Source organism: Emys orbicularis, chromosome 1 (assembly GCF_028017835.1).
Source record: "Emys orbicularis isolate rEmyOrb1 chromosome 1, rEmyOrb1.hap1, whole genome shotgun sequence".
In the NCBI taxonomy this organism is placed as follows: domain Eukaryota; kingdom Metazoa; phylum Chordata; order Testudines; family Emydidae; genus Emys; species Emys orbicularis.
In genome coordinates this window covers 138,469,732-138,490,770 of record NC_088683.1, presented here as the reverse complement: position 1 = coordinate 138,490,770, position 21,039 = coordinate 138,469,732, and the positions used below count along the sequence as shown (strand labels likewise).

At 46.8% G+C, this 21,039-nt stretch overlaps 1 protein-coding gene across 1 annotated transcript; it reads right to left on the bottom strand.

The window, feature by feature from the left end:
* Positions 1 to 1,011: 1,011 nt before the first annotated feature.
* Positions 1,012 to 17,546, bottom strand: LOC135895492 (TRPM8 channel-associated factor 2-like). Its single transcript, XM_065423602.1, has 7 exons — positions 16,930 to 17,546; positions 11,791 to 12,764; positions 8,924 to 9,018; positions 6,538 to 6,751; positions 4,893 to 5,132; positions 2,578 to 2,915; positions 1,012 to 1,251 (listed from the first exon to the last, which is right to left on the bottom strand). Exons 1-7 carry the CDS (start codon positions 17,544 to 17,546, stop codon positions 1,012 to 1,014), a joined length of 2,718 nt encoding a protein of 905 aa, XP_065279674.1.
* Between the last annotated feature and the right edge of the window lie 3,493 nt (positions 17,547 to 21,039).

Here is a 21,039-nt window from a genome sequence, read left to right as displayed (position 1 = left end):
TGAGGTATTAGCAACATTTTGTTGGAACCCAGGACTGAAGTAGCAAGTGCTGCTGATGGACATACAAATGGACAGCAAAGGGAGAGAACTCAGGCCCCTACCACTGATGGACAGGAACGAACTGCAGTGGGAGAAATGTAGGTTGACCCAGAACTAGAATAATATGGATGCTCCAGGTTAATCTGATGAATGTGCAACTGAGCAAAAGATGCAGAGATGAATTTATACGGGATATCAAGAAACATCTCTTCACGGGGAGGGATTTTTTAGACTGTGGAATGGTCTCCAAAAGGGAAGAGGTGGGAACTCCATCAGTAGGGACATTTAGACATCTCAGCGTGGTATCTATCACAAGAAAGGGTGTGGGAAAACCTCAGCAACTTCTTTTCATCAGTTTTCATCAGAAGGCACGTGGGCAGATACCTGCTCTATACAGGCAATCAAGATGAGGCATTGTCAGATACAGAGGTATCAAAAAAAAAAAAAGTAAAATTGAAACAAATTGATAAATCACAGTAACTCAGGGCCAGATGATATTTTCCCAAGAGTTCGCTACAGATTATAGCTAGGAGTGACTGAGCTACACCCCAAAATATGAAATGTGTTATGAAAATAGTAGAAGGTAATTTACTAATCTAGCCTGGCAGGTAATCAGTGCTGTGGATATCTTTGGTTTGTTTCCCTGACTCACGTGGAGTAATAGGAGTACTCATAGAATAAGGTATTTATCCACACAGCCCTACTAAAATCAATGGGTCTTCTCAGAGTAAGATGCTACTCCATGAGAACAAAGTTAGCAGAAGCTGGCCCAGAGAAAGGAACAGAAAATTCAGATCACGGAAGATGTTTGCTTCACATGGCAAAGGCAACTTATTTCAGAAATACCAACAAGTATGAAACAGATAATTAATAAACTCGCACCAAACAGATTTGAATCTAGCCTTATAGGAAAGACAAGCAACTCTGAATTATCTCTAAAAATTACAGCCACGATTCCATGTGAATAAAGCATCACACTTTCTTCATTGGGTTCTTATCCCAGTTGGGCAGAGATGCCAACTTCTTAGAGACTTCCCCCTTGATGGGCCAGCCCCAAGCCACAAAGAAAGGGGCCAGATTCTTCTTCACCTGCCGAGAGAACTTCTCTGCCCACAGGTTCATCTTGGAAGGGTTGTCTGTGGGGATGTTAGACATTGTCTGGTATTCAGAGAAGAGTTGGATGAAAGGTTCCCAGCCAAAGGCTTCCTGCAGCTGAAGAGCATGAAAAAAACCAGCATTAAAAGTGCACCTGGTCCCATGTTATGAGGATTACTGACAAAACCTACATTTATTGCTAATCACACCTCATGACTATTACATGGTTATCTGATCATGATATCATTTTGGGGTAAGGTACTGAAATTGTATTTCAGTGATCATGTCACAACCCAATGGTGCTAGATGAGAAATCTGCAGCTGTGTTTCTCTCCCACTCAACCACAGACAGCCATGAGAAAAGAAAAAGTACACTGAACCAGGGTTGCAGAGATGGAAAACACAGGCGAGACAATGGGGGGTTGGGGAGTGGGGGGAAGGAGAGCTGCGCGTCCCTGAAACTGGTGTGTTTTGAAAAAGTTAAAAAGACCACAAAAAGATGGTTTTAACTGGTACAAAAAGCATCAGGAGCAGAGGTCCCTAAATGGAACATCCCCAAAGGAACCCAGGACTTAAAACTCTCCTAAAAGCTAAAGCATCTCAGAGATCACAGCTGACTCCAGACGACGTGGGCCCAGGACAAAAACTCCCGTCCACCCCTCCCACTCTTCTTCTTACGTTACACCCAGGCTTGGCCAGCCTCGGGTCGTGTGTGTGTGAGTATGAAAGTGGGTTAGGGCTTGGGGCACTAACGCTTTCTTCCTTCCTCTGAGTGATGTGGGAACCCCCCCGCCCCCCCCAGCACTCTCCGCATCATTGTGTTACCTACTAGAACATATACACCTCTGATGATGCATAATTCACCTTCCTCTCTCTGAGATGTTGCTGATTATGTAGCACTAACAGGAGTAAGAACTTAGTTTTTAGGGCCAGATTTATCAAAATATCCTAAAGATGCTAATAGGTGCCTTTTGAAAATCCCACCAGGTGCCTATCTGCATTTTTAGGCACTTAAATACCCTTAAAAATCTATCCCTTAGTCACTAAAGAGAGGGACTCATATTCTGCCTGCACACAGGAAGTGTGTCTTAGAGTTTGTAGTTGTCTTTTTTATATAGTTACTTTTCAGAAACAATTTAACCTGCATTATTAAATGTGCTATCTGATGTGAATGTGCCAACACTGCCCTCTACTAGACACACTGGAATAGGTCTGTAATTCCATGTCAGTATGTTGTGCTGAGGCCTGTAGAATAAATAAGCCATTCAGTGAATGGAGAGTCTTATTTAGCCCAAGCAGGAGGGGCCTGAATTTTGAGGGAGAAGTTTCTGAGTTCTCTCCCTCTGCCACCTGCTTCTATGTTTGTGGCACATACAAACCAGCCAGCATCCTTTATAGAATCATTTGCATTCAGACACTTTCTTATGAATCTCTCTGTGTTACCTGCAGGTAGGTCTCCAGTGCAGTCCAGACATTCCAGTCCTTTAGCTGGGCTCCTTTGCCAAGGTAATCGCTGATTCTTTTATTGCGATGCTGCAGCTGTAGCTCTTCGTTAGCTCTGTCCCTGGAGATCCCCAGCACCTTCTCATGCACATAGACTGACCACAGGTTGCAGGTGGCCTCAGTAGTGTGAGGGGGGAATTCCCAGCCTGCCCGCTGCTGGTTGTGTCCCAGCTCATGGATGGAACCCCAAAGGCCATTCATTTGCATGTGTTTCATGTTCACCAACTCCTTTACTGAATCCAAATGACACATGACTGGGTAGCCAGCGTGCATCCAGCCTGGAAGGGGGAGACGGGGCCGACAGTCAAGGTGAGATCTCAGCTCAAGAAAGTTGTTCTGTATTTTTTAGAAGTTGGCAAGTAATTCCCAAAGAACAATAAATCTGACCAATTAAACCCTTTGTTGTGGTCTGGAATTATCCTCTGGATAGTTCCTCAAATTAATTCTTTATCAGTGTTAATGGATGAATACTGAAAACAAGTCAGTGTGTGTATTTGATAATCAAAATTTGATCCATGTTGGGATTGGTCAGATAAGTCATCTTGTTGTAAATGCTGTACCTGTTTGGGGGTGTATGTGCAGGCCCTTCCACTGAGAATACTCCCACATTTAAAATTTCAGTTTCTGCAAAGATTCATGCACACCTCTCTGAAATTCACTTTCTGTGACCTTTTGTGACAGTGAAACTCAAATGCTGATGGAAATCAAAGCCAAGAGAGGCACAAACACCACCACGGAGGATGCATTAAAGCAATAGAGCTGATATTCATGAACATTTTTGTAGTGGTGTCCCCAGATCTAATGTTTTTATTGTATTTTAGAATGTTTTAATACCGTGTTCATTATACGGCTCTTTAGAAATAAATGGTCTGAGTGTCAGAGATGCTGATCCCCTTGGGTTGCGGTGGGGGGGGGGGCGGTGTGGAGAAAAGGGGGAGGGGTAGTTTGATTTAGTATTGATATTTAATTTCTTTGTTACAGTCAATTTCAGCATGAAGAAAGGTGCTGAATTGACAACTGTGGCTGGATAACAAAACACTCAGTAAATCCACAAAAGAGAGAGAGGCTGGGCAGTGGCAGAACAAGCTTCTAAATTACACACCACCTCCTCTCAATTAATCTCAAATTCTTGGAGGGACCACCCCTTGTGGTGAGAAGTTAGTTGAGTTTTCATGATCCAGTCTATCCTTGGCATCTGATTCTCAACACAGGGCACAAATAATTCTAATTATGATGGTTGTTTGTTGGTGTGGACATTAATCTACTGGTGACTGGACTGACATCCACCAAGTAATTTCAGACAGACCACTGAGTCATCCTCAGATGGCTCTGAGTCTTGTAAAATGCTGCATGCTCTGACCCCAGTCCAGTAAAGCATTTAACAAACAGCAGGATTGTAGCCCCATTGACGTAATTGAACAGCTGGACAAGAATGTATAAGTAGTGTGATGAAATTGACCAAGAGACATTTATAGTGGTGAGCTCTACTGAATATGGAATAGTCTTCTCCAAAGGAAGCTGCATGGTTGGAGTCATTTAAATCTAGGAATGAACAAAGGACTAGAAAGTATATTGTAGGAGGAGGGGGTTGAATTATATTTCTAATCTACAAATCTATCGCCTAATAAAGCCAGTCACATTGTTTGCTATCTGTTTGGAATTTTAAATATTTGACAGATACCAAAAGCAAACAAATGGCATTTGTATGGCGGATTTGCCAAGGCTCAGGATGGGTATTCAAGCTTTAGAATTGACCAAGCAGCTCACTAGTGGATTGAGTAAATGTACTGAACATTGTATAAGTCTTCATCCAGACCAGTTTCTAACTGAACTAAAATCCTTCTGTTAATAGCATATATTTTTCCCTCTCAGTATTTTGACCAGCTCTAGCTGTGTAGAATAATTTTGCACTGGTAAGGAGGGCTGCTGTACTGTGAGTTCGGTATAACCAATTTCTTTCCCCCCCGCTCCTAGAGTAAACTGAGGCAGGAGCTGACAGCTCGAATAAGGGTGTGCTTGGGAGAGAAGCTTCACTGTAAATAGAGATACACTGTTAGAGGGTCCCACTGTATTCGCCATGTCTTGTGTCTTGGTGAAAAGCTCAACAGAGGTTAGTGACTTTCCAAGGTGTCATAGTGAGAGTCAGCGGAAAAACCAGCATTGCAATTAAAGAGTTCCTGGCTCCCAGCCTCCAATTCAATCCTTTACCCCAGGGTGTCGCTCTTTTGCCTTTTATGACAATACACCGTACTCACCGGCTGAGATCTGAACATCCGCTACAATCCTTTCTGGCCGAGGGAACGTGACTGGTGTAGCTGCCAGCTCAGCTACAGCTGCCATAATCCGCTCCCAGAGGGTCAGCAAAGGCTCTGGATCGTCTATGGGACGGATGCTGTCAGCAGGCACTGTTAAGATGATGTTCTGGGTAGCTAGTTCTGCCCACGGAGCTGGATAGTGACGGATGCAGGTCAGCCACTGGCTCTTAGATGACTTTCCTGCATCAATATGGATGAGAGAGATGAAGTGCACAAATCCCGTGATGATTTGGTTCCTTGTCAGTTGGGTATAGCTGATTTCACTTGAGGCCCTCGGAAGCCTTAAAGATGAGCAGAAGCTACTTAAGTAACCTCATGATTTGATTTGATTTGATTTGATTTATTTTCCTTTGTCCTCCTCCCCTCCTTTTTTTGGTTGCATTCTCTCAAAGACTGAGCCAAAGTCCATTATAGTAAATGGAAACCCGCCCACTGTATTCATTAGTTTGTGGACTGGGACTCTGTTGCACCTTTTTTCAAATTAGATTATAAGGTGTCTGAGGCAAAAATGATCTGTTATTCTGTGTTTGAGGCAAAAATGATCTGTTATTCTGCATTTGTACAATGCCAAGCACAATGGGGCCTCGATGCTGATTGGGACATTCAAGGGCTGCTATTGAACAAATAATTATATTAGACATTTCCCTTTTCTAATTAGTGTTATAGTTAACAGCCAGAAATGATAAAATAAGTGTGTTCTTCTGTTTAACATGAAAACTAGGGGCTGAGGATCAATTCAGTCCACTAATTGCAATGAAATGTCATTTGTTCTCACTAGGGCTGTAGAAATAAGAAACACTACTGATTTTTTTTTTAAGAGAATTTTACCATGAGGTTAAAGCGCATTCAAACACAAGGAAAATCACTTTGAATACATGGGAACAATATGTTCAAAATATTATTGATTCAAGAATGATTAGTGATATTAATTTGTGAGCCAAATTCAGACTCTGTGTGTCCTATCCCCATCCACTGACTTCAGTGGACCCCTGTGCACATACAGCAACTCTAAATTCAGCCCTGTGCATCTATAAGAAAACTTAAAACAGCCTGAGATTTTGCTGGATTGATCTAGCTCAGTGGTTCTCAAACTGTGGGTTGGGAGTCGAGACCCCAAAGTGGGTGGCAACCCATTTTAATGGGGTCGCCAAGGCTGATGTTAGACTTGTTGTGGTCCGGGGCCGATGCCTGAGACCCACCACCTGGGGTTGAAAACCAAGGGCTTCAGCCCTGGGCAGCAGGGCTCAGGTTGCAGGCCCACCCACACAGGACTTTTGCTTTGGCCCTCCCGCTTGGGGCGATGTGGTTTGGGCCGACTCAGGCTTCGGTCCCCCCTCCTGAGGTCATGTAGTAATTTCTGTCGTCGGAAGGGAGTTGCGGTGACTAAAAGCATGAGACTACGATCTCCTCGCCCTGCCAATTTTGGTTTCATCTTCTGCCTTTATCCTCTTCCCTAATAAAACTGATGAAGCCCAAATCAAGGATAATTAGAGAGGCACTTCTCTGTGTGTCTCTTCACAACCATCAGCAGCAGCAGCAAAACTGGTTAAGAAGAGATGTGCAGACCATTTACCAGCACACTTACCAAGCCTGAAGAAAGGAGCCTGCACAGCCCCTTTTACAGTGATAGACACTCCCCCCAGCTGGCTTCCCTTTGGCACTATGATGTAAATGAGGCCCCCCCAGAGAGAGGAGACTGACATCTTCTGATCTTTGACATCACATCTGCGTATCACCACAGGGGGGCGTTTCAGCTCCTTTGCTCTGCTGAGGTCATCTGAGTGACACCCAATCTGCACCTGGAAATGAAAAGGTGGCTTGGTTACAGGAACAACTGAGCAATGAACTTTACAGACCATTGTTTAAACACTTATCCAAGTGGAACAACTTCAACAGGAGAGACTGTGGGAGCCCCACAGCAGAATATCCCATAGCCCACTGGTTAGAGCCCTGCCCTGAGAGGTGCTAGTCCCTGCTGAAATCTTTTTGCCCCATCAGGCAGAGATGGGAATTGAACTTGGTTCTCTCACATCCTGGTTGAGTGCTCTAATCACTGGGCTAACATTTTGGGTCATGCAGGCAAGATAGGGGGGCTAATGCCGATCTTCCCCTGCTTTGTGACTCATGCTTGGGCTCATGTGGGAGACAGGCTTCTGAACACTTGAAGGGAGGTGGCAGTTTGCATGCCCAAAGGCAGAAACTCAGGTGTCCAGGGAAACTGAACCCTGAAAATGTAGGGACCAAATGAGTTTTGTCTCATACAGCATGAGGTGGCAGCCAAGGAGGAGTTTTGTGGATTGCAGTGGTGCCTAGGAGCCAGACATACCGGCTGCTTCTGGGGAGCCCCCGAGGTAAGTGCTGCCCAGAGCCCTTACCCACTCCCCCAACCCAACCCCATGCCTCAGCCCTGAGCCCCCTCACACACCCAAATTCCTGCTGCTGCTGGGGGGAGGGGCAGCAGTGCTGAAATAATTTGCATAGTGAGGGTGCTGAGAATCATTGAACAAAACTGTAAACCCTGTAAGTGATGGAAACCACTTCAAGCCAGGGGGTGCAGCAGCCCTAGTTCCAGCACCTATGGGGAGAGGTGCAGTGGCCCGAGACTGCCTTAGCAGCGGCTGGTGTGGCTGGCCTGGGGGCTGCCCGAGCTGCTCAGGTGGCCCCCAAGCCAGCTGCACCTGCCGCTGCAGAAGTCCCGGAGGTCCAGAAAGTCACAGAATCTGTGACTTCCGTGACCTCTGTGACAGACTCGCAGCCTTAGTTATAATCAAGTGGAATCAATGGAGCAATGATCTGATACGTGAGCTTTACAGACCTCACTGTTCTGTCTTTCTGCTTTAGAGTCTGTAGTTAAAGTGGCCCCAAAAAGCATAGGGGTAAAAGCATACGAGCAGTGGCATTTTATTACATCTCCAGTGTGTCATTTGATAAACAGTTATTAATAGTTTGTGCTTCAATAGCAGCTTCCATCTGAAGGTCGTATTACATGTCACAGGCATCAATGAGTTAAATTTCACAAAAGCCCTGCGAGGGAGGGAGCATTATCTGCATTTTACAGAGGAGGAAACTTAGGCACAAACAAATGAAAGCCTGGCTTTTCAGAGGTGTGTAGCACTCACAACTCCAGTGAGATCAATGGAAACTCACAAGTTATTTGCCTGAGGTCCCAGGACTCCTAGTCCTGGCCTGTAATCTTTGTGCAATGGGTCTGCATGATTATTGTTATTGAAAGTCTGCCTCCAGCCACAGATGGCTCATTAGGTTGATGCAATTTAAGGTGGATCAGTTTCCGTAGCTGAGGTACATAAGGCAGTGATGTGGCACTGCGCATCACCTCTGACCTTCTTTGACTTCCCTAACCCTATGGATCAGGGATCCATTTTGCAGCTGGGTGATCTGAAGGCAGATTTTCAGTGTGAGATCCAGTGACAGTTGGCCCCACAAGCTCCAGGATTGTAGTCAAGCACCACAATCACTCACCTGTCCTACCTCATTATTGTTATTAACCATGTATTGATATTATAGCTACTTGAGAGCTCCAACCTTGGGGGCACACTGTGCCAGGAACTATGACCCACATCCTGAAAGGTTTTTAGGCACCCAACTTCTACTGATTTCACTGGGAGTTAGGAGCCTAAACTGCTTTTGGGGATCTGGGCCTAAATAAATATATAAGATGATTTGGGTCCTAAACCAAAGAGCTTAACATTTATGGGGCAATTCATTAGAACTTAGTAAACAATTCTCTTAATGCACAAGAAGAAATAGAATCTAGCTCCCTTTCTGCTGCCTGTGTTTGCTCTGCATGGTAAATGCTCCTACAAAGCAAGACGACATTATCTTTCCACAGAACTGAATACCCTCCGGGAGCAGAGCTGTACAATAAGGTGTCGTTTTTTATGTAGTCACATTTCCGAGTAGAACTACAGTTCAAGTGCAGTAACAGGCGTCAGAAAGGATGATTAGTTCACCTGCAGGCCAACTCCAGTAACAGCGCTAGGAAATACAAAGGTCACTGTGTTCCCACGCGGAAGGTAAAGTCCTGTGCTCCTCCATGCTGCATCACCTGGCATAAAACACAGAGAACAGGTCTAAACACAGAGCTACTCTTAAACACCTCTGTCTGTTTTCCAATTTGAAAGGATAAGGAGAATGGCAGGGCCAGTCTGGATGAGGACGGGTCTCCTCTCACTGAATGTCACTGGGGGGTGAAGAGTATTCCATGTCAGATGGAGTAGGGGAGCAGGGGAGGGCTAATACTTCCTGCTGCATTCTCCTAGGAAATTAACTTCTTGTTTATAACATTACCATTATGCAGACATTGTAACAACTTGATTTGTACGATATTCTGCTGCTGATGTCAGAGCTGTAAGCAAAAGGGCATATTACATACTTCAATCTGGTTTTTTTAAAACCTCATTCCTGAGTTCCTGCTCCTTAGCACAAACCAAATGAACTCCCTTGGGCAAAAAACTAAGATCTCCAGTGTAGGGAGGTACGGCAGGAGCGAAGACCTTACTGGTCATCACACACTACCTGCACATTAGATTATATTATACGCACATTCCACTGCAATAACACTCCATGCTTTTCTCTGAATTGAACAGCAGGTGAAGCTCAGCGAGGGATACCAATCAAAATATGAAACCTTACACTGTTGCCTCAGAAATGTAAAAACAAGGAGATGTAACAAATATAGATACCCCACAAAGAAGAAACCCAACTTAGAGGGGGATGGATGAAAAGCCTGTTAAATAATGTTTTCAAAGAAACCGAATTACTGTGATTTCCAGATTTCCAGTGATTCTCACTCCTGGAGATTAAGAGGCATGAGGGATAGGCCAAAAGAAGAGACAGCATTTTTAACAGTGATATGGGAAGTTGGTGGTGGTTGTTACAGGTGGTTGTTAAAAATGTTACAGGGCAGATTAAGAGAACAGACCATTACCACGGAGGCGTTTTAGTCTGAACAGTAACACTGAACGGGAGGGGTGTGTGTGTGTGTGTGAGAAACCCAATTTGATTAGGAAAAAAGCTTTGGCCTACATAAAATAAGGGACATCCACATCCCCAAAACAAATGAACAACTTCTCTGGAGGCAGGAGAACTGGGCCTCTCCCCTATATTGGAAATAAGTTCTGGAATGCAGAGAGTCCAAGATGGGCTTCTAAACACAAACAAACAATGAGGCTGCAGGAGCATGTGGAGGGAGGACCGTATTGCTCCTTTGCTGATAAATTCAGGGAAGAGAACTACAAAATTACTAGTTGTGGCAGCTTTCCCTTGACTAAATTCACATTGATACAGACTTCTAGTGTCATACTAGGGAGGGGAAGCCAGAAGATGTACTTTGATACCCATTTAGACATAGTCTTCTTAGCAAATAGCACTATCCAGTGAATTGGTATCAAATGAAATAAAAAGTTGGGTGGACTTTCTAAGGGTTTTAGTCTGCTCCAAGTAGCATCCCAGGACCTTTTAAATCTAGTATATGAAAAAGCGTTTCTCCCGCAATGGTATGCAGGCATGGGACGAATGTGGGCAGGCTAATAGGCTCAATAAGGTGACCTTCAAATACCACCTTGGAGAGAAATATAGGACTGTGGGGGAAAAGTAGTTCATCCTGGACAAATTCAAGATAATATAGCTTGACTAAAACATTTATTGAAAAGCAGATGATTTCAAAAACAGTAGTTCCAGTGATAATAGACAATAATTAGACGTGAGCTTGCAATGTTATGCCTCAGCAAAATGGCAAATGTGAATTTTGGGGCTACATGGGCAGAGGTTTAATTACATTGTAAAATATGAGGTAAGGGTCTCTCTCTCTGCTTTTCTGGTGACTGCACCAGAAATACTGGATTCAGTATTGGGCACCTCTGTTCCATTAAGATATCAATAAAATGCAGGGAATATAGAGAAACAAAACAGGAATGATTAAGGCATTGCTTAATTTGTGCCAGGGCATGCCAAGGCTGAGCCCGGGCACCTCTGGGCTTGCTGCATCAGTTATGAATGTAAAAAAATTGCTTGAGACCCAGCACCTAATTGCTTGAACCCCATAACCTTTCATTGCAAACTGAACTCTGGATTAAGGGGCTGGAGGGATTTGCTGATGAAGATTAGGAAGGAAATGGGTAAAGTGAAATCCTGTCCCGGTGGCAAAACTCATTGATTGGAGTTGGGCCAGGATTTTACCCATCCAGTTTAGCCAAATGATGCCCAAATGAAGGGAGAAGGGGCTTTCTTTGAAATAGAGCTGATCAAAACCAGGGTAAAATAGGGGAAACTTTTGCAGATTTTCATCAAACTGGTCAGAAGATGGAGGAGAAAGACCAGCCAATTGTTGTTCTTGGCTTTTGTTGAAAAAAATTGTTGACAAAAAATTCCTGAAAAGTTCTAATTCGAAAGCTGTAAACACTGAGGAGAGTAATTGTTTGGGGTGCTCCAAAGGGGTGTAATTAGCAGTAATGGGATGAGGCTGATGAAAGTAAATTAAGGCTGAATGTTTAGAAATGTTTCCTGATGGTGAGGTGTATTAGATCATGGATCAGAGAAATTACAGAAGTCCCATCACTCAAATAATTTAAAACTGGACTAGATAAAAATGGAGAATTGACTTTAGGGGAAAGCCTAAGCTGGGTCCTGAAGCAGAAGCTAAATGTAACCCAAAAGGAACCTTTCCATCTCTAGCAGCTCTGTTCTGCAAAAATGTGACAGGTGTGATCTATGTGATCAGGGCTATGGAGAGTTATACACTGTTATACCCGTGTTCTACAGGCCATTCCATGTTGAAACGGGGGAGGGGAGATTAGTGAGGAAGGACAGATTCTCTCACCTGTATTTGTGCAGTTGATTTCCACAGTGGTGCTAGGGACTGTGGGGAGTTCACAGAGTGCTAGCCTCGCACAGTCGGACATGGTTTGGCATAATGCTGTAGCCACATGAAGCAGCACGACCTCCTTGGAGTTCCCCTTGACTGGGAGTTCCTTGCTCACCAGTGGGATCCCATTGCTCTGCACCATCTCGTACAGGATGTGGTATAATGAGGTGTAGACGTGGCCATTTTTGACTGGGATCTGAAGGACTTTGGCGCAGTCCTGGCTGAGTTTCTGAAGCCAGCCTGTCACTGGGGGCTGCAGTTCCTCCTTCTTGTCTAGGTGCTGCTGGAACTGAGCGAGTGCCCTGCGGAAGTGGTAATGTTCCCGCTGCTCTTCGGGTCGTAATGCTGGGTACTTGCCCGCCTCCATGGTTTCCCCCAGGATGCTGATCCCAAACCCATTGAGGATTTTGTTGCCAGGATATTCAGCCAGAACGTTTTGGCCCTTATTCTGAGAAGCCCACCACCAAGCCTGACCTCCAATCAGCAGGCCCCCTCCTTCTGCCACAAACTCATGGATCTTCTTGGCTTCGTTGTCACTGTAGGACTGGCAGCAGTAGATGCTGAGATTGTCGGTAAGCTCTGAGATCTCGCACACCACCTGCCTTTGAGTCAGCAGGTCATGAAGGTTCTTCAGATTGGGATTGATGCCAATTCTCCCTTTCTTCTCAGCACCCAGCCATTGAATGGCATTGAGGATGAAGTCTGTGAGCTTCGGGGTGCTAAGAAGGACCTCATGTGTAGCCACCACCACACGGCCCTGGCCATAGTGAGTTGCTGCAAGAAAGCATTGATAGGCGTCGTCCAAGCCAAGGGGGAAGGCCAATGTGCCATGGACCAGCAGGTGAGAGGGGACACCATCTGTCACTATGTCTAGCTCTGACACACCTCTCAGGAGAAGGTTTAAGTCTCTGCTGAAATCTAGCCCATGCCTGCAAAACCAAGAGATGTTCCTGTCATGCCACATGCCAGCACTGTCACAGTGTCATGAGATGGAAGAGGAAGATTGTGTAGTATCTCTGCTCTGCCATATCCAAATATTCTGAAATCACTTCTACAAAGATCTTTTCACTTTGAGATCTACTGATGGAAACTTCTAGGCATTATTATTAGTTGCCTTCGCCTGAGAGACAGTGCTATTCCTTTAGTCGCAATTGTTCTGAATAATCATTTTAAAGCACGGGTTCTCAAACTTCATTTCACCGTGGCCCCCTTCTGACAACAAAAATTACGACATGACCCGAAAAGGTGGGACCATAGCCCGAGCCCTGCAGCCTCAGGTGTGTGGGGGGGCAAAGCTGAAGTCCAAAGTCCAAGCCCCGCCACCCAAGGCTGAAGCCATTGAGCTCTGGGCCCGGATAGTGGGGCTCAGGCTTTGGCTTGAGCCCCGGGCGGTAGGGCTCAACCTTCAGCCCTGGAGACCCCATTAAAACAGGATTGCAACCCACTTTGTCTCCTGTCCCACAGTTTGAGAACCATTATTCTAAAGCAAAGTGAGCCTCTTATCCTCTTACCTTGCACGGTTCTGTGGCAATTTCATGTCACTTTTTCTTATCCCTTTATCCTACGTGATGTGGCTTGGCAAAACCAGTGCAGCAGAGGGTAAGGAGATGAGAATGAGAGATACAGAACAGAGTAAGGGGATGCATGAAGAGAGATGAAATACCGGATGGCAGAGCAGAGGATATGGTATGAGGACTATTTTGTATTCATTGGTTCTGAGCTAATTTATATAATCAGAACTTAGAGAATTTCCTTTGCGCAGCAGTAAAGGGCTCATTGTATTTCAGAAAAGTATGTAACAGCATTTTGTCATGTGATCATCCATCCTTTATACGTAAACAGACATTTGTGGAGCACAACTACTTAAACGTTAATTATTGCTCATGTTTCTATACTAAATCAATATTTCAGATCACAAATAAGTAGCAGGATCCCTGCTTATTGAAATACACACAAAACAAGTTAAAGGATTTACTTATTTGCCTTGTCTCAGGCTTAGAACTTCATGAGTCACCTGAACTCATTCAGAACATCAGAGTCCCCAGAAGCAGGACCGGCTCTAGGCACCAGCAAAGCAAGCGGTTGCTTGGGGCGGCAGATTTGCAAGGGGCACAAGAATCCAGCATGGGAGCTGAGAACCAACAGGGGGTCCTGGGAGCTGTAGTTCCTTGGTTAGCTCCCTGCCTATAGAGCCAACCCTGTAGCAGGGAAAGAACTACATTTCCCAGCATTCCCTTGGCCACTAGCAACAGGAAAGGGTGGGGGAAGGAGTATGGAACTGAAATCTGCAGCTTGCTGTGAATGGTAGGAACAGAGCCAGCTCTAGGTTTTTTGCCGCCCCCTCCCCGCCCTGGGCTCCCCCCGCACCCCTGTATTGCCCCAGCCCTGGACTCTCCCCCGCCCACACGCCCTGCTGCCCCGCTCTGGCCCCCACCTGCACTCCCCTGCTGCTCCAGCCCTGGGCGCTGCTCCAGCCCTGGGCTCTCCCCCCCCCCCGCACCGCCTGCCGCCCCAGTCCTGGGCTCTTCTCCCCCCCCAACCCCCCTGCCGCTCCAGCTCTGGCCCCCACCTGCACCCTCCTGCTGCCCCAGCCCTGGGCTCTCCCCCACCCACACCCCCTGCAGCCCCAGCTCTGGCCCCCACCTGCACTCCCCTGCTGCCCCAGCCCTGGGCTCTCCTCCCACCCGCACCTCCTGCTGCCCCAGCCCTGGGCTCTTCCCCGCCCCCCCCCCCCCGCATCCCCGGCTGCCCCAGCTCTGGCCCCCATCCGCACCTCCTGCTCCCCCAGCCCTGGGCTCTCCCCCCACCCGCACCTCCTGCTGCCCCAGCTCTGGGCTCTCCCCCAAAGAAGGAATTCGGGGGACTAAATGGACGGTGCACCTCTCTATCTGAAGCCTAGCAAGGGAGGTATGTGGATCCCACTAGAATTTAAAATGAAAAGTAAGGGAGGGGAGGCTCTGGACCTGGGCAGCTTTAGATACCAGGCACTTAGGAGGATTTCCACTTCTGAGCCATGGAAGCAGAAATTGACTTTTCCTTTCCAGATATAGCTAATATTCAGAAAGGGAATCTAGCACCTGCCTTCCAGATTTGAACACCCTCAAAATTCAGGAGTGCTCAAGCTCAATTTGGGTAGCTGTTACTTCATTTCCCCCAAATCAAATATACTGATTCACTGTAACTTGCTGTAGAAAAAGTAGAATAAATTGAGCAAGAAATGCTTCCCAGTGGTTATTAGGACTGGAATTGCTATTTTCAACAGCCATTGCTTTTTTTTTTTTTTTAAGTTTTAGTTTTATTTGTTTAAAAGGAAGACCGTGATAGTGCATTCCCCATAGAAACAAAGAATGGAACAAAAGAATAATAAAGGCACCTCAACTTTTCCTCATTTATGTAGGACAGTCTTATAATATGCATCCAGATAGCCTTCAATCACACATGCTGAAAATTGTTCCACTTTACTGCAGTTCTCTAACCATATGGGAACCAATCCTGTCTGTGTTCTGTGCACATCCAAAATTCCTGCTGAATGACCCGCCCTGGGAGCGAGTTACCAGTGACCCAGGGCTGGGGCGGCAGGAGGGTGCAGTTGGGGGGGGAGGGGGAGAGCCCAAGGCTGGGGTGGGGGCCAGCCAAAAAATTTTTTGCTTGGGGCAGCAAAAAACCTAGAGCCGGCCCTGCCCAGAAGTCAAACATTTCCTCAAACTTTAGCAGGATTCTGGTTTTATTTCTTTCCTGTTAATCCTTTTTCCTCCTCCAGGGATAAGGACCCGCATACCCCTTGAGGTGCTGGAAAATAATACCCTTTCCAACATTGCAGCATTTAAGAATATATCCTATACCCGAGGACATTCTGTGCCAAAACATTAAAAATTCTGCAAATTTTATTTGTCAAATAAATGTGGAGGTTCCAACATGGTATTGGGGAGCACAGGCCAGAGGCTGCACAGAGGTGGGAGATCACTATGCAGCTCCCCCCGGCACACACACTCAGCGATGAGGCTGCCCCCAAACCTGACACAGCGCAAGGACAGGGTCTGCCACAGAAACACCCCAGGGTCCTGCCCCTCCGTGCCAGGTGCACCAGGTGTGGGGAGGCAGGCTCAGCAAGGTAGGATCCAAGTGTGGAGGGGCTTAGTGTGGGGGGATCCAGGTGTGGGTTGAGAGAGTTCTGTGTGGGGCAATCTGGGTGTGGGAGGCCCAGTGGGGGATCCAAGTGCTGGGGGATCTGGATGCACAGGGGTTTGTTGGGGGAGGGGGGTTGGGTGCAATGGTAATGGGACTCTGTGGGGGTCCAGGTGAAGGTTATTGGGGCTCAGTGTGCGGGTCTGGATGTGTGGGGGATAGAAATTGGCAGGGGAGATCTTGGTGTGGACATCTCAGTGGTGGTGGGGTGTCTAGATGCTGAGGGAAGTGGGGCTGAGTGGGGGGGGGGGGTCCAGGCGCAGCTGGTGGGGGCTTGGTAGGGTGGGGATCCACGTGCAGGTGGCTCATCGGGGTGGTCCAGATGCAGGGGGAATGGGGCTCATTGGGAGGGTTCTGGGTGCAGGCGGGTGAGGCTTGGCAGGAAGGTCTGGGTATGAGGAGCTCTGGATGAATAGGGGTTGGGTGGATGGGGGAGTAGTTCCCTTTACAGGTATTCCTCCCCCTGCAGCTGAGAAGCAATTGGTACAGGAAACACGGGAGTGGGGGGAGTGTTTGCAGAGCTTCCAACAGCCAGGGGAGAAACCTGGGGGTGGATCTGACACAATCCTGGATGCCGTGCAAGGAAAGAGGAAGTCCCGTCCTTCCCAGGCCAGCTGGGACTAGCAGCTGAGTCAGGTGCAGGGTAGGAGCCCCCAGCGCCACAGTGATTTACCTCTCTGTTGGCTGCCCTGGGCTCCCAAAACATACTTCTGGGGAGGGTCTCATGACCACTCAGGTGGCTTCCCTTTGCTTCCCCATCAGAGAGTCATTTTTTTGTAGGGAAGCAAAGAAATCTGCAGGGAACATAAAATCTGTGCATGTGCAGTGGCATAGAATTCCCCCAGGAGTAATTTTCTTACTGCTTTAACTACAAGTTTTAATACATAGGAAAGGATTTCATATACTCACGGAGCGATCAAGGGAATTGCAGGCACTTTGTCTGAGACACTAAAGATCCCCGTCTCACCGTATATATCCGTGAAATAAACTCCTGCCACGCTGGTTATATGATTCCCAGGGAAATCGAACAGCACTCTCTCTGTGCTGTGTCCAGAGGCCCAGTGCCAAGCCTGACCGCCAATGAGCAGACCCCCTCCTCTCTTCACAAACTGGATCAGCTCCCTCCCCTGTGCAGCATCATAGGCATCCATACAGTAAACCCCAAATGAGGCAATGAACTTCTCACTGGGCTGCACGTGGGTGCCAGAACTACTGAGAATGCTCAGCAGGGAGCTCAAGCGCTTCTGGACACCAACCACAGCTCCTGGGGAGGGACTGAGCCAACCCACAGCATTGCGTAGGAACCGAGCCATCTTGGGGCTCCCCAGGTAGCTCTCATGAGAGACGACCACCATCCGGCCCTTCCCATACTGTGAGGCGGCGATCAGGACCTGCCCCTGGGGGTTCACCAGCACTGGGAAGGCAGTCTCGCCAATGAGCAGCAGCTCACAAGGAACAGAGTCACCGGTAAGATCCCAGTCCTGGACACTGTCCGCCAGCAAATCATAGGCAGCTGAAGAATCCATGTTCTTGTCTTGTCTACGGGAAAGACAAATAATAGTTTTTCTTATGGTAAAGACATTCAGAAGAGTATTTACTTATCCTTCTTTGCCTCTACTGGATTAGTGTGAAGGATGCTCAGATACAAGCAAAGGCCACAATCAATATGTCTCATTCCTAGAGGTTGAAACTCACCTGCCTCCACCTCCTCCCCCAGGGCAAAGGTGTGCTGAGAGGTGATAGGGAGAGCTCTTTAGCTGGTCAGATTGCTACTGTATATAGCTCTGTCATAGGGTGTGTGACGCTGGCAGGCCAGAGCCAGCTCTTGACCAGGCTACAGGCATTGGCTAACAAATAACATGCTTGTAACTGAAGACCAGAGCAATTCACCTGTATGTTAGTTTTGCCCAAAATAGGTATTAGTCTTATACGATTATGTTTAATGTTTAGATTCTATGAAATGGTTGTAAGTTGCTGCTTGCATTAATCTCACTAGTAATGTCTATAAGAAAATATGTAAGTTTTGCTTTATAAGTTTGAAAATGTTTGCCTCGAACTTGTGAAGTCAGGCCTGAGGATTGTCCCTCACTGAGCCCATCCAGAAGGACTATTAAAATCAGATGGGCTATCAAGAAACATTGCAATAGAAAGGATTGGTTAATGGCCCCATCGCTCCTGGGAAATTCTACATGGAAGGAAGATTGTCCTGTGGGATTGGAAGCTGAATGAAGGAAATAAAACAAAATCACAGGAAAATTTTCCAACTTTTTAGCTGTTTGTATTCTGAAGGGCCAGAGACTCTAAACTGAAGCCTGAGATACCCAGGGACTGATTCCTGTTAGTGCCCTGAAAGACACTTTGAATTGACAGATCACTACAACTCTGTTACTCTTAGGATGTAGATGGGTAACTCATTTGTGTATGTATGTTATGTTTTCTTGCTTTAACCTGTAAATAATTCTCTTATTCCCTTTTCCTAGATAATAAAGCATTATATAGATCATTAGAGGATTGGCTAAACGTGTTGTCTTTCTTTAAAGACATGTTCTCCATAGGATTCTCATTCTTGAAGATTAAGAAGCTTGAGGATAAGCCAAAAGAAGAAAAGACTGCAGTGCTAAAAGTGACATGGGAACTTGGTAGTGGTTGTAATATTAAAAATGGCATAGGGAAGAGTAAGATAGCTGACCAGTGCCAGGGAGACATTTTAGTCTGAATAGTAACTGTGAACAGGGGGGGGAAATCAACGTTGACTAGGAAAAATCTTTGCCTTGCATAAAATAAGGGTCTTCCACATACCCAAAACAAATGAACACCTTCTCTGGAGGTAGAATTGGGCTTCTCCCCCACTTTGGAAATAAGTTCTGGAATGCAGAGAATCCAGGATGGGCTTCTCAACACAAACAAACAATAAGGCTGCAGGAGCACATGGAAGGAGGACCATATTGCTCCTTTGCTGATGAATTCAGAGAAGAAAAGTATGATATAGCTAGTTGTGGCAGGCTTGCTTCTGACTGAGTGCACATTGATACTTGTAGCTTCATGCTAGGGAGGACATAACAGAAGATGTGCTTGAATACCCATTTAGACAAAGTCCTCTTAACAAATAGCACTGCCCAGTAAATTGGTATCAAACTGATCAGAAAATGGATGAGAAAATGTTGTTGTTGGTTTTCCTTCAGGAAAATTTATTGACATGAATCCTGAAATGCTCCAATTTGAAAGCTGTAAACTCTGCGGAGAGCTAAAGTTAGGGTGCTCCATAGGCTATAATTAACAGTAGTGGGATAAGGCTGATGAAAGTAAATGAAGGCTGAATGTTTAGAAACGTTTCCTGATGGTGAGGTGTATTAGATCATGGAATGAAGTTTTTAGAGAAATTGCAGAAGTTCCATCACTCAAATAATTTAAAACTGGACTAGTTTTAATAGTTTTTCGCTCCTGTGAAATTCTACATGGAAGGAAGATTGTCCTGTGGGATTGGATGCTGAATGAAGGAAATAAAAGAAAACCATAGGAAAATTTTCCATCTGTTTAGCTATTTGTATTCTGAAGGGCCAGAGACTCTAAGCTGAAGCCTGAGATATCTAGGGGCTGATTTCTGTGTCTGCCCTGAAAGACACTTTGAATTGACAGATCACTACAACTCTGTCACTCTTAGGATGTAGATGGTAACTCATTTGTGTATGTATGTTTTCTTGCTTTAACCTGTAAGTAACTCTTATTCCCTTTTCCTAGGTAATAAAGCGTTATATAGATCAGTGGTTTCCAAACTTGTTCCACTGCTTGTTTAGGGAAAGCCCCTGGCAGGCCGGGCCGGTTTGTTTACCGGCCACGTCTGCAGGTCCGTCCGATTGCGGCTCCCAGTGGCCGCGGTTCGCTGCTCCAGGCCAATGGGAGCTGCTGGAAGTGGCTCAGGCCAAGGGACGTACTGGCCACCGCTTCCAGCAGCTCCCATTGGTCTGGAGCAGCGAACCGCGGCCACTGGGAGCCGCGATCGGCCAAACCTGCGGACGTGGCAGGTAAACAAACCAGCCTGGCCCGCCGGGGCTTTCCCTGCACAAGCGGCGGAACTAGTTTGGGAACCACTGATACAGATCATTACAGGATTGGCTAAACACATTGTCTGTGAGATTAGATCTAAGATACCAATTGACTTGGAGTAAGTGACTGGTCTCTTGGGACTGGAAGGAACCAGAATGTGGTGGGATTTTCTTGGTGTCAGTGACCATGTATCACTGAGTCCAGTTTGTCTGGGTGGCAAGATAGAGTGGAGAGTCAAAGGGGACTGTCTGTGACTCCATGGTAAGAGTGTTATAGTGATCCAGGAGTTCATGTTTGTCGCTGGCCTGGTGAAATCTAATTACAGGACACACCACCAGTTTGGGGTAATTGCCCTGTTTTTGAGTCTGTCCTGTGGTAGGCACTTACAGTTGTGAGCCACTCCAGACAGCAAGAGAGGGTACTCACCGCATATCAGCCTGGAAAGGGCTAATGAGGTTGAGAAGGGGACCACTGAACTTTATAGGCCACAACTGAGGGGAATTAGACTGGATAAGCAACCCCTGGTTGGGAATAGAGCAGGGGCAGGCAAACTTTTTGGCCTGAGGCATGCATTGAGTTTTCGTAAATTGTATAAAAGGCCGGTTAGGGGAGGGGGTCGTGGCCCAGTCCCCACCTCCTATCTGCCCCCCCCCCCCCGGGACTCCTGCCCCATCCACTCCTCCCCACTCCCTGTCCCCTGACTGCCCCCAGACTCCTGCCGCCCCATCCAACCCCTCCTCTCATTCCTGATGGCCCCCCTGGGACCCCTGCCCCATCCAAGCACCCCTTCTCCCTGTCCCCTGACTGCCCCCAGAACCCCTGCCCCTGACTACCCCCTGCCGCCCCATGCAACCCCCCCTCCTTCCTGACTGCCCCCGGAACCCCTGCCCCTGACTGCCCCCGCCTGCACCCTTCTGCCCCATCCAACCCCCCCTTCTTCCTGACTGCCCCCCCAGGCCCCTGCCCCCATTCAAC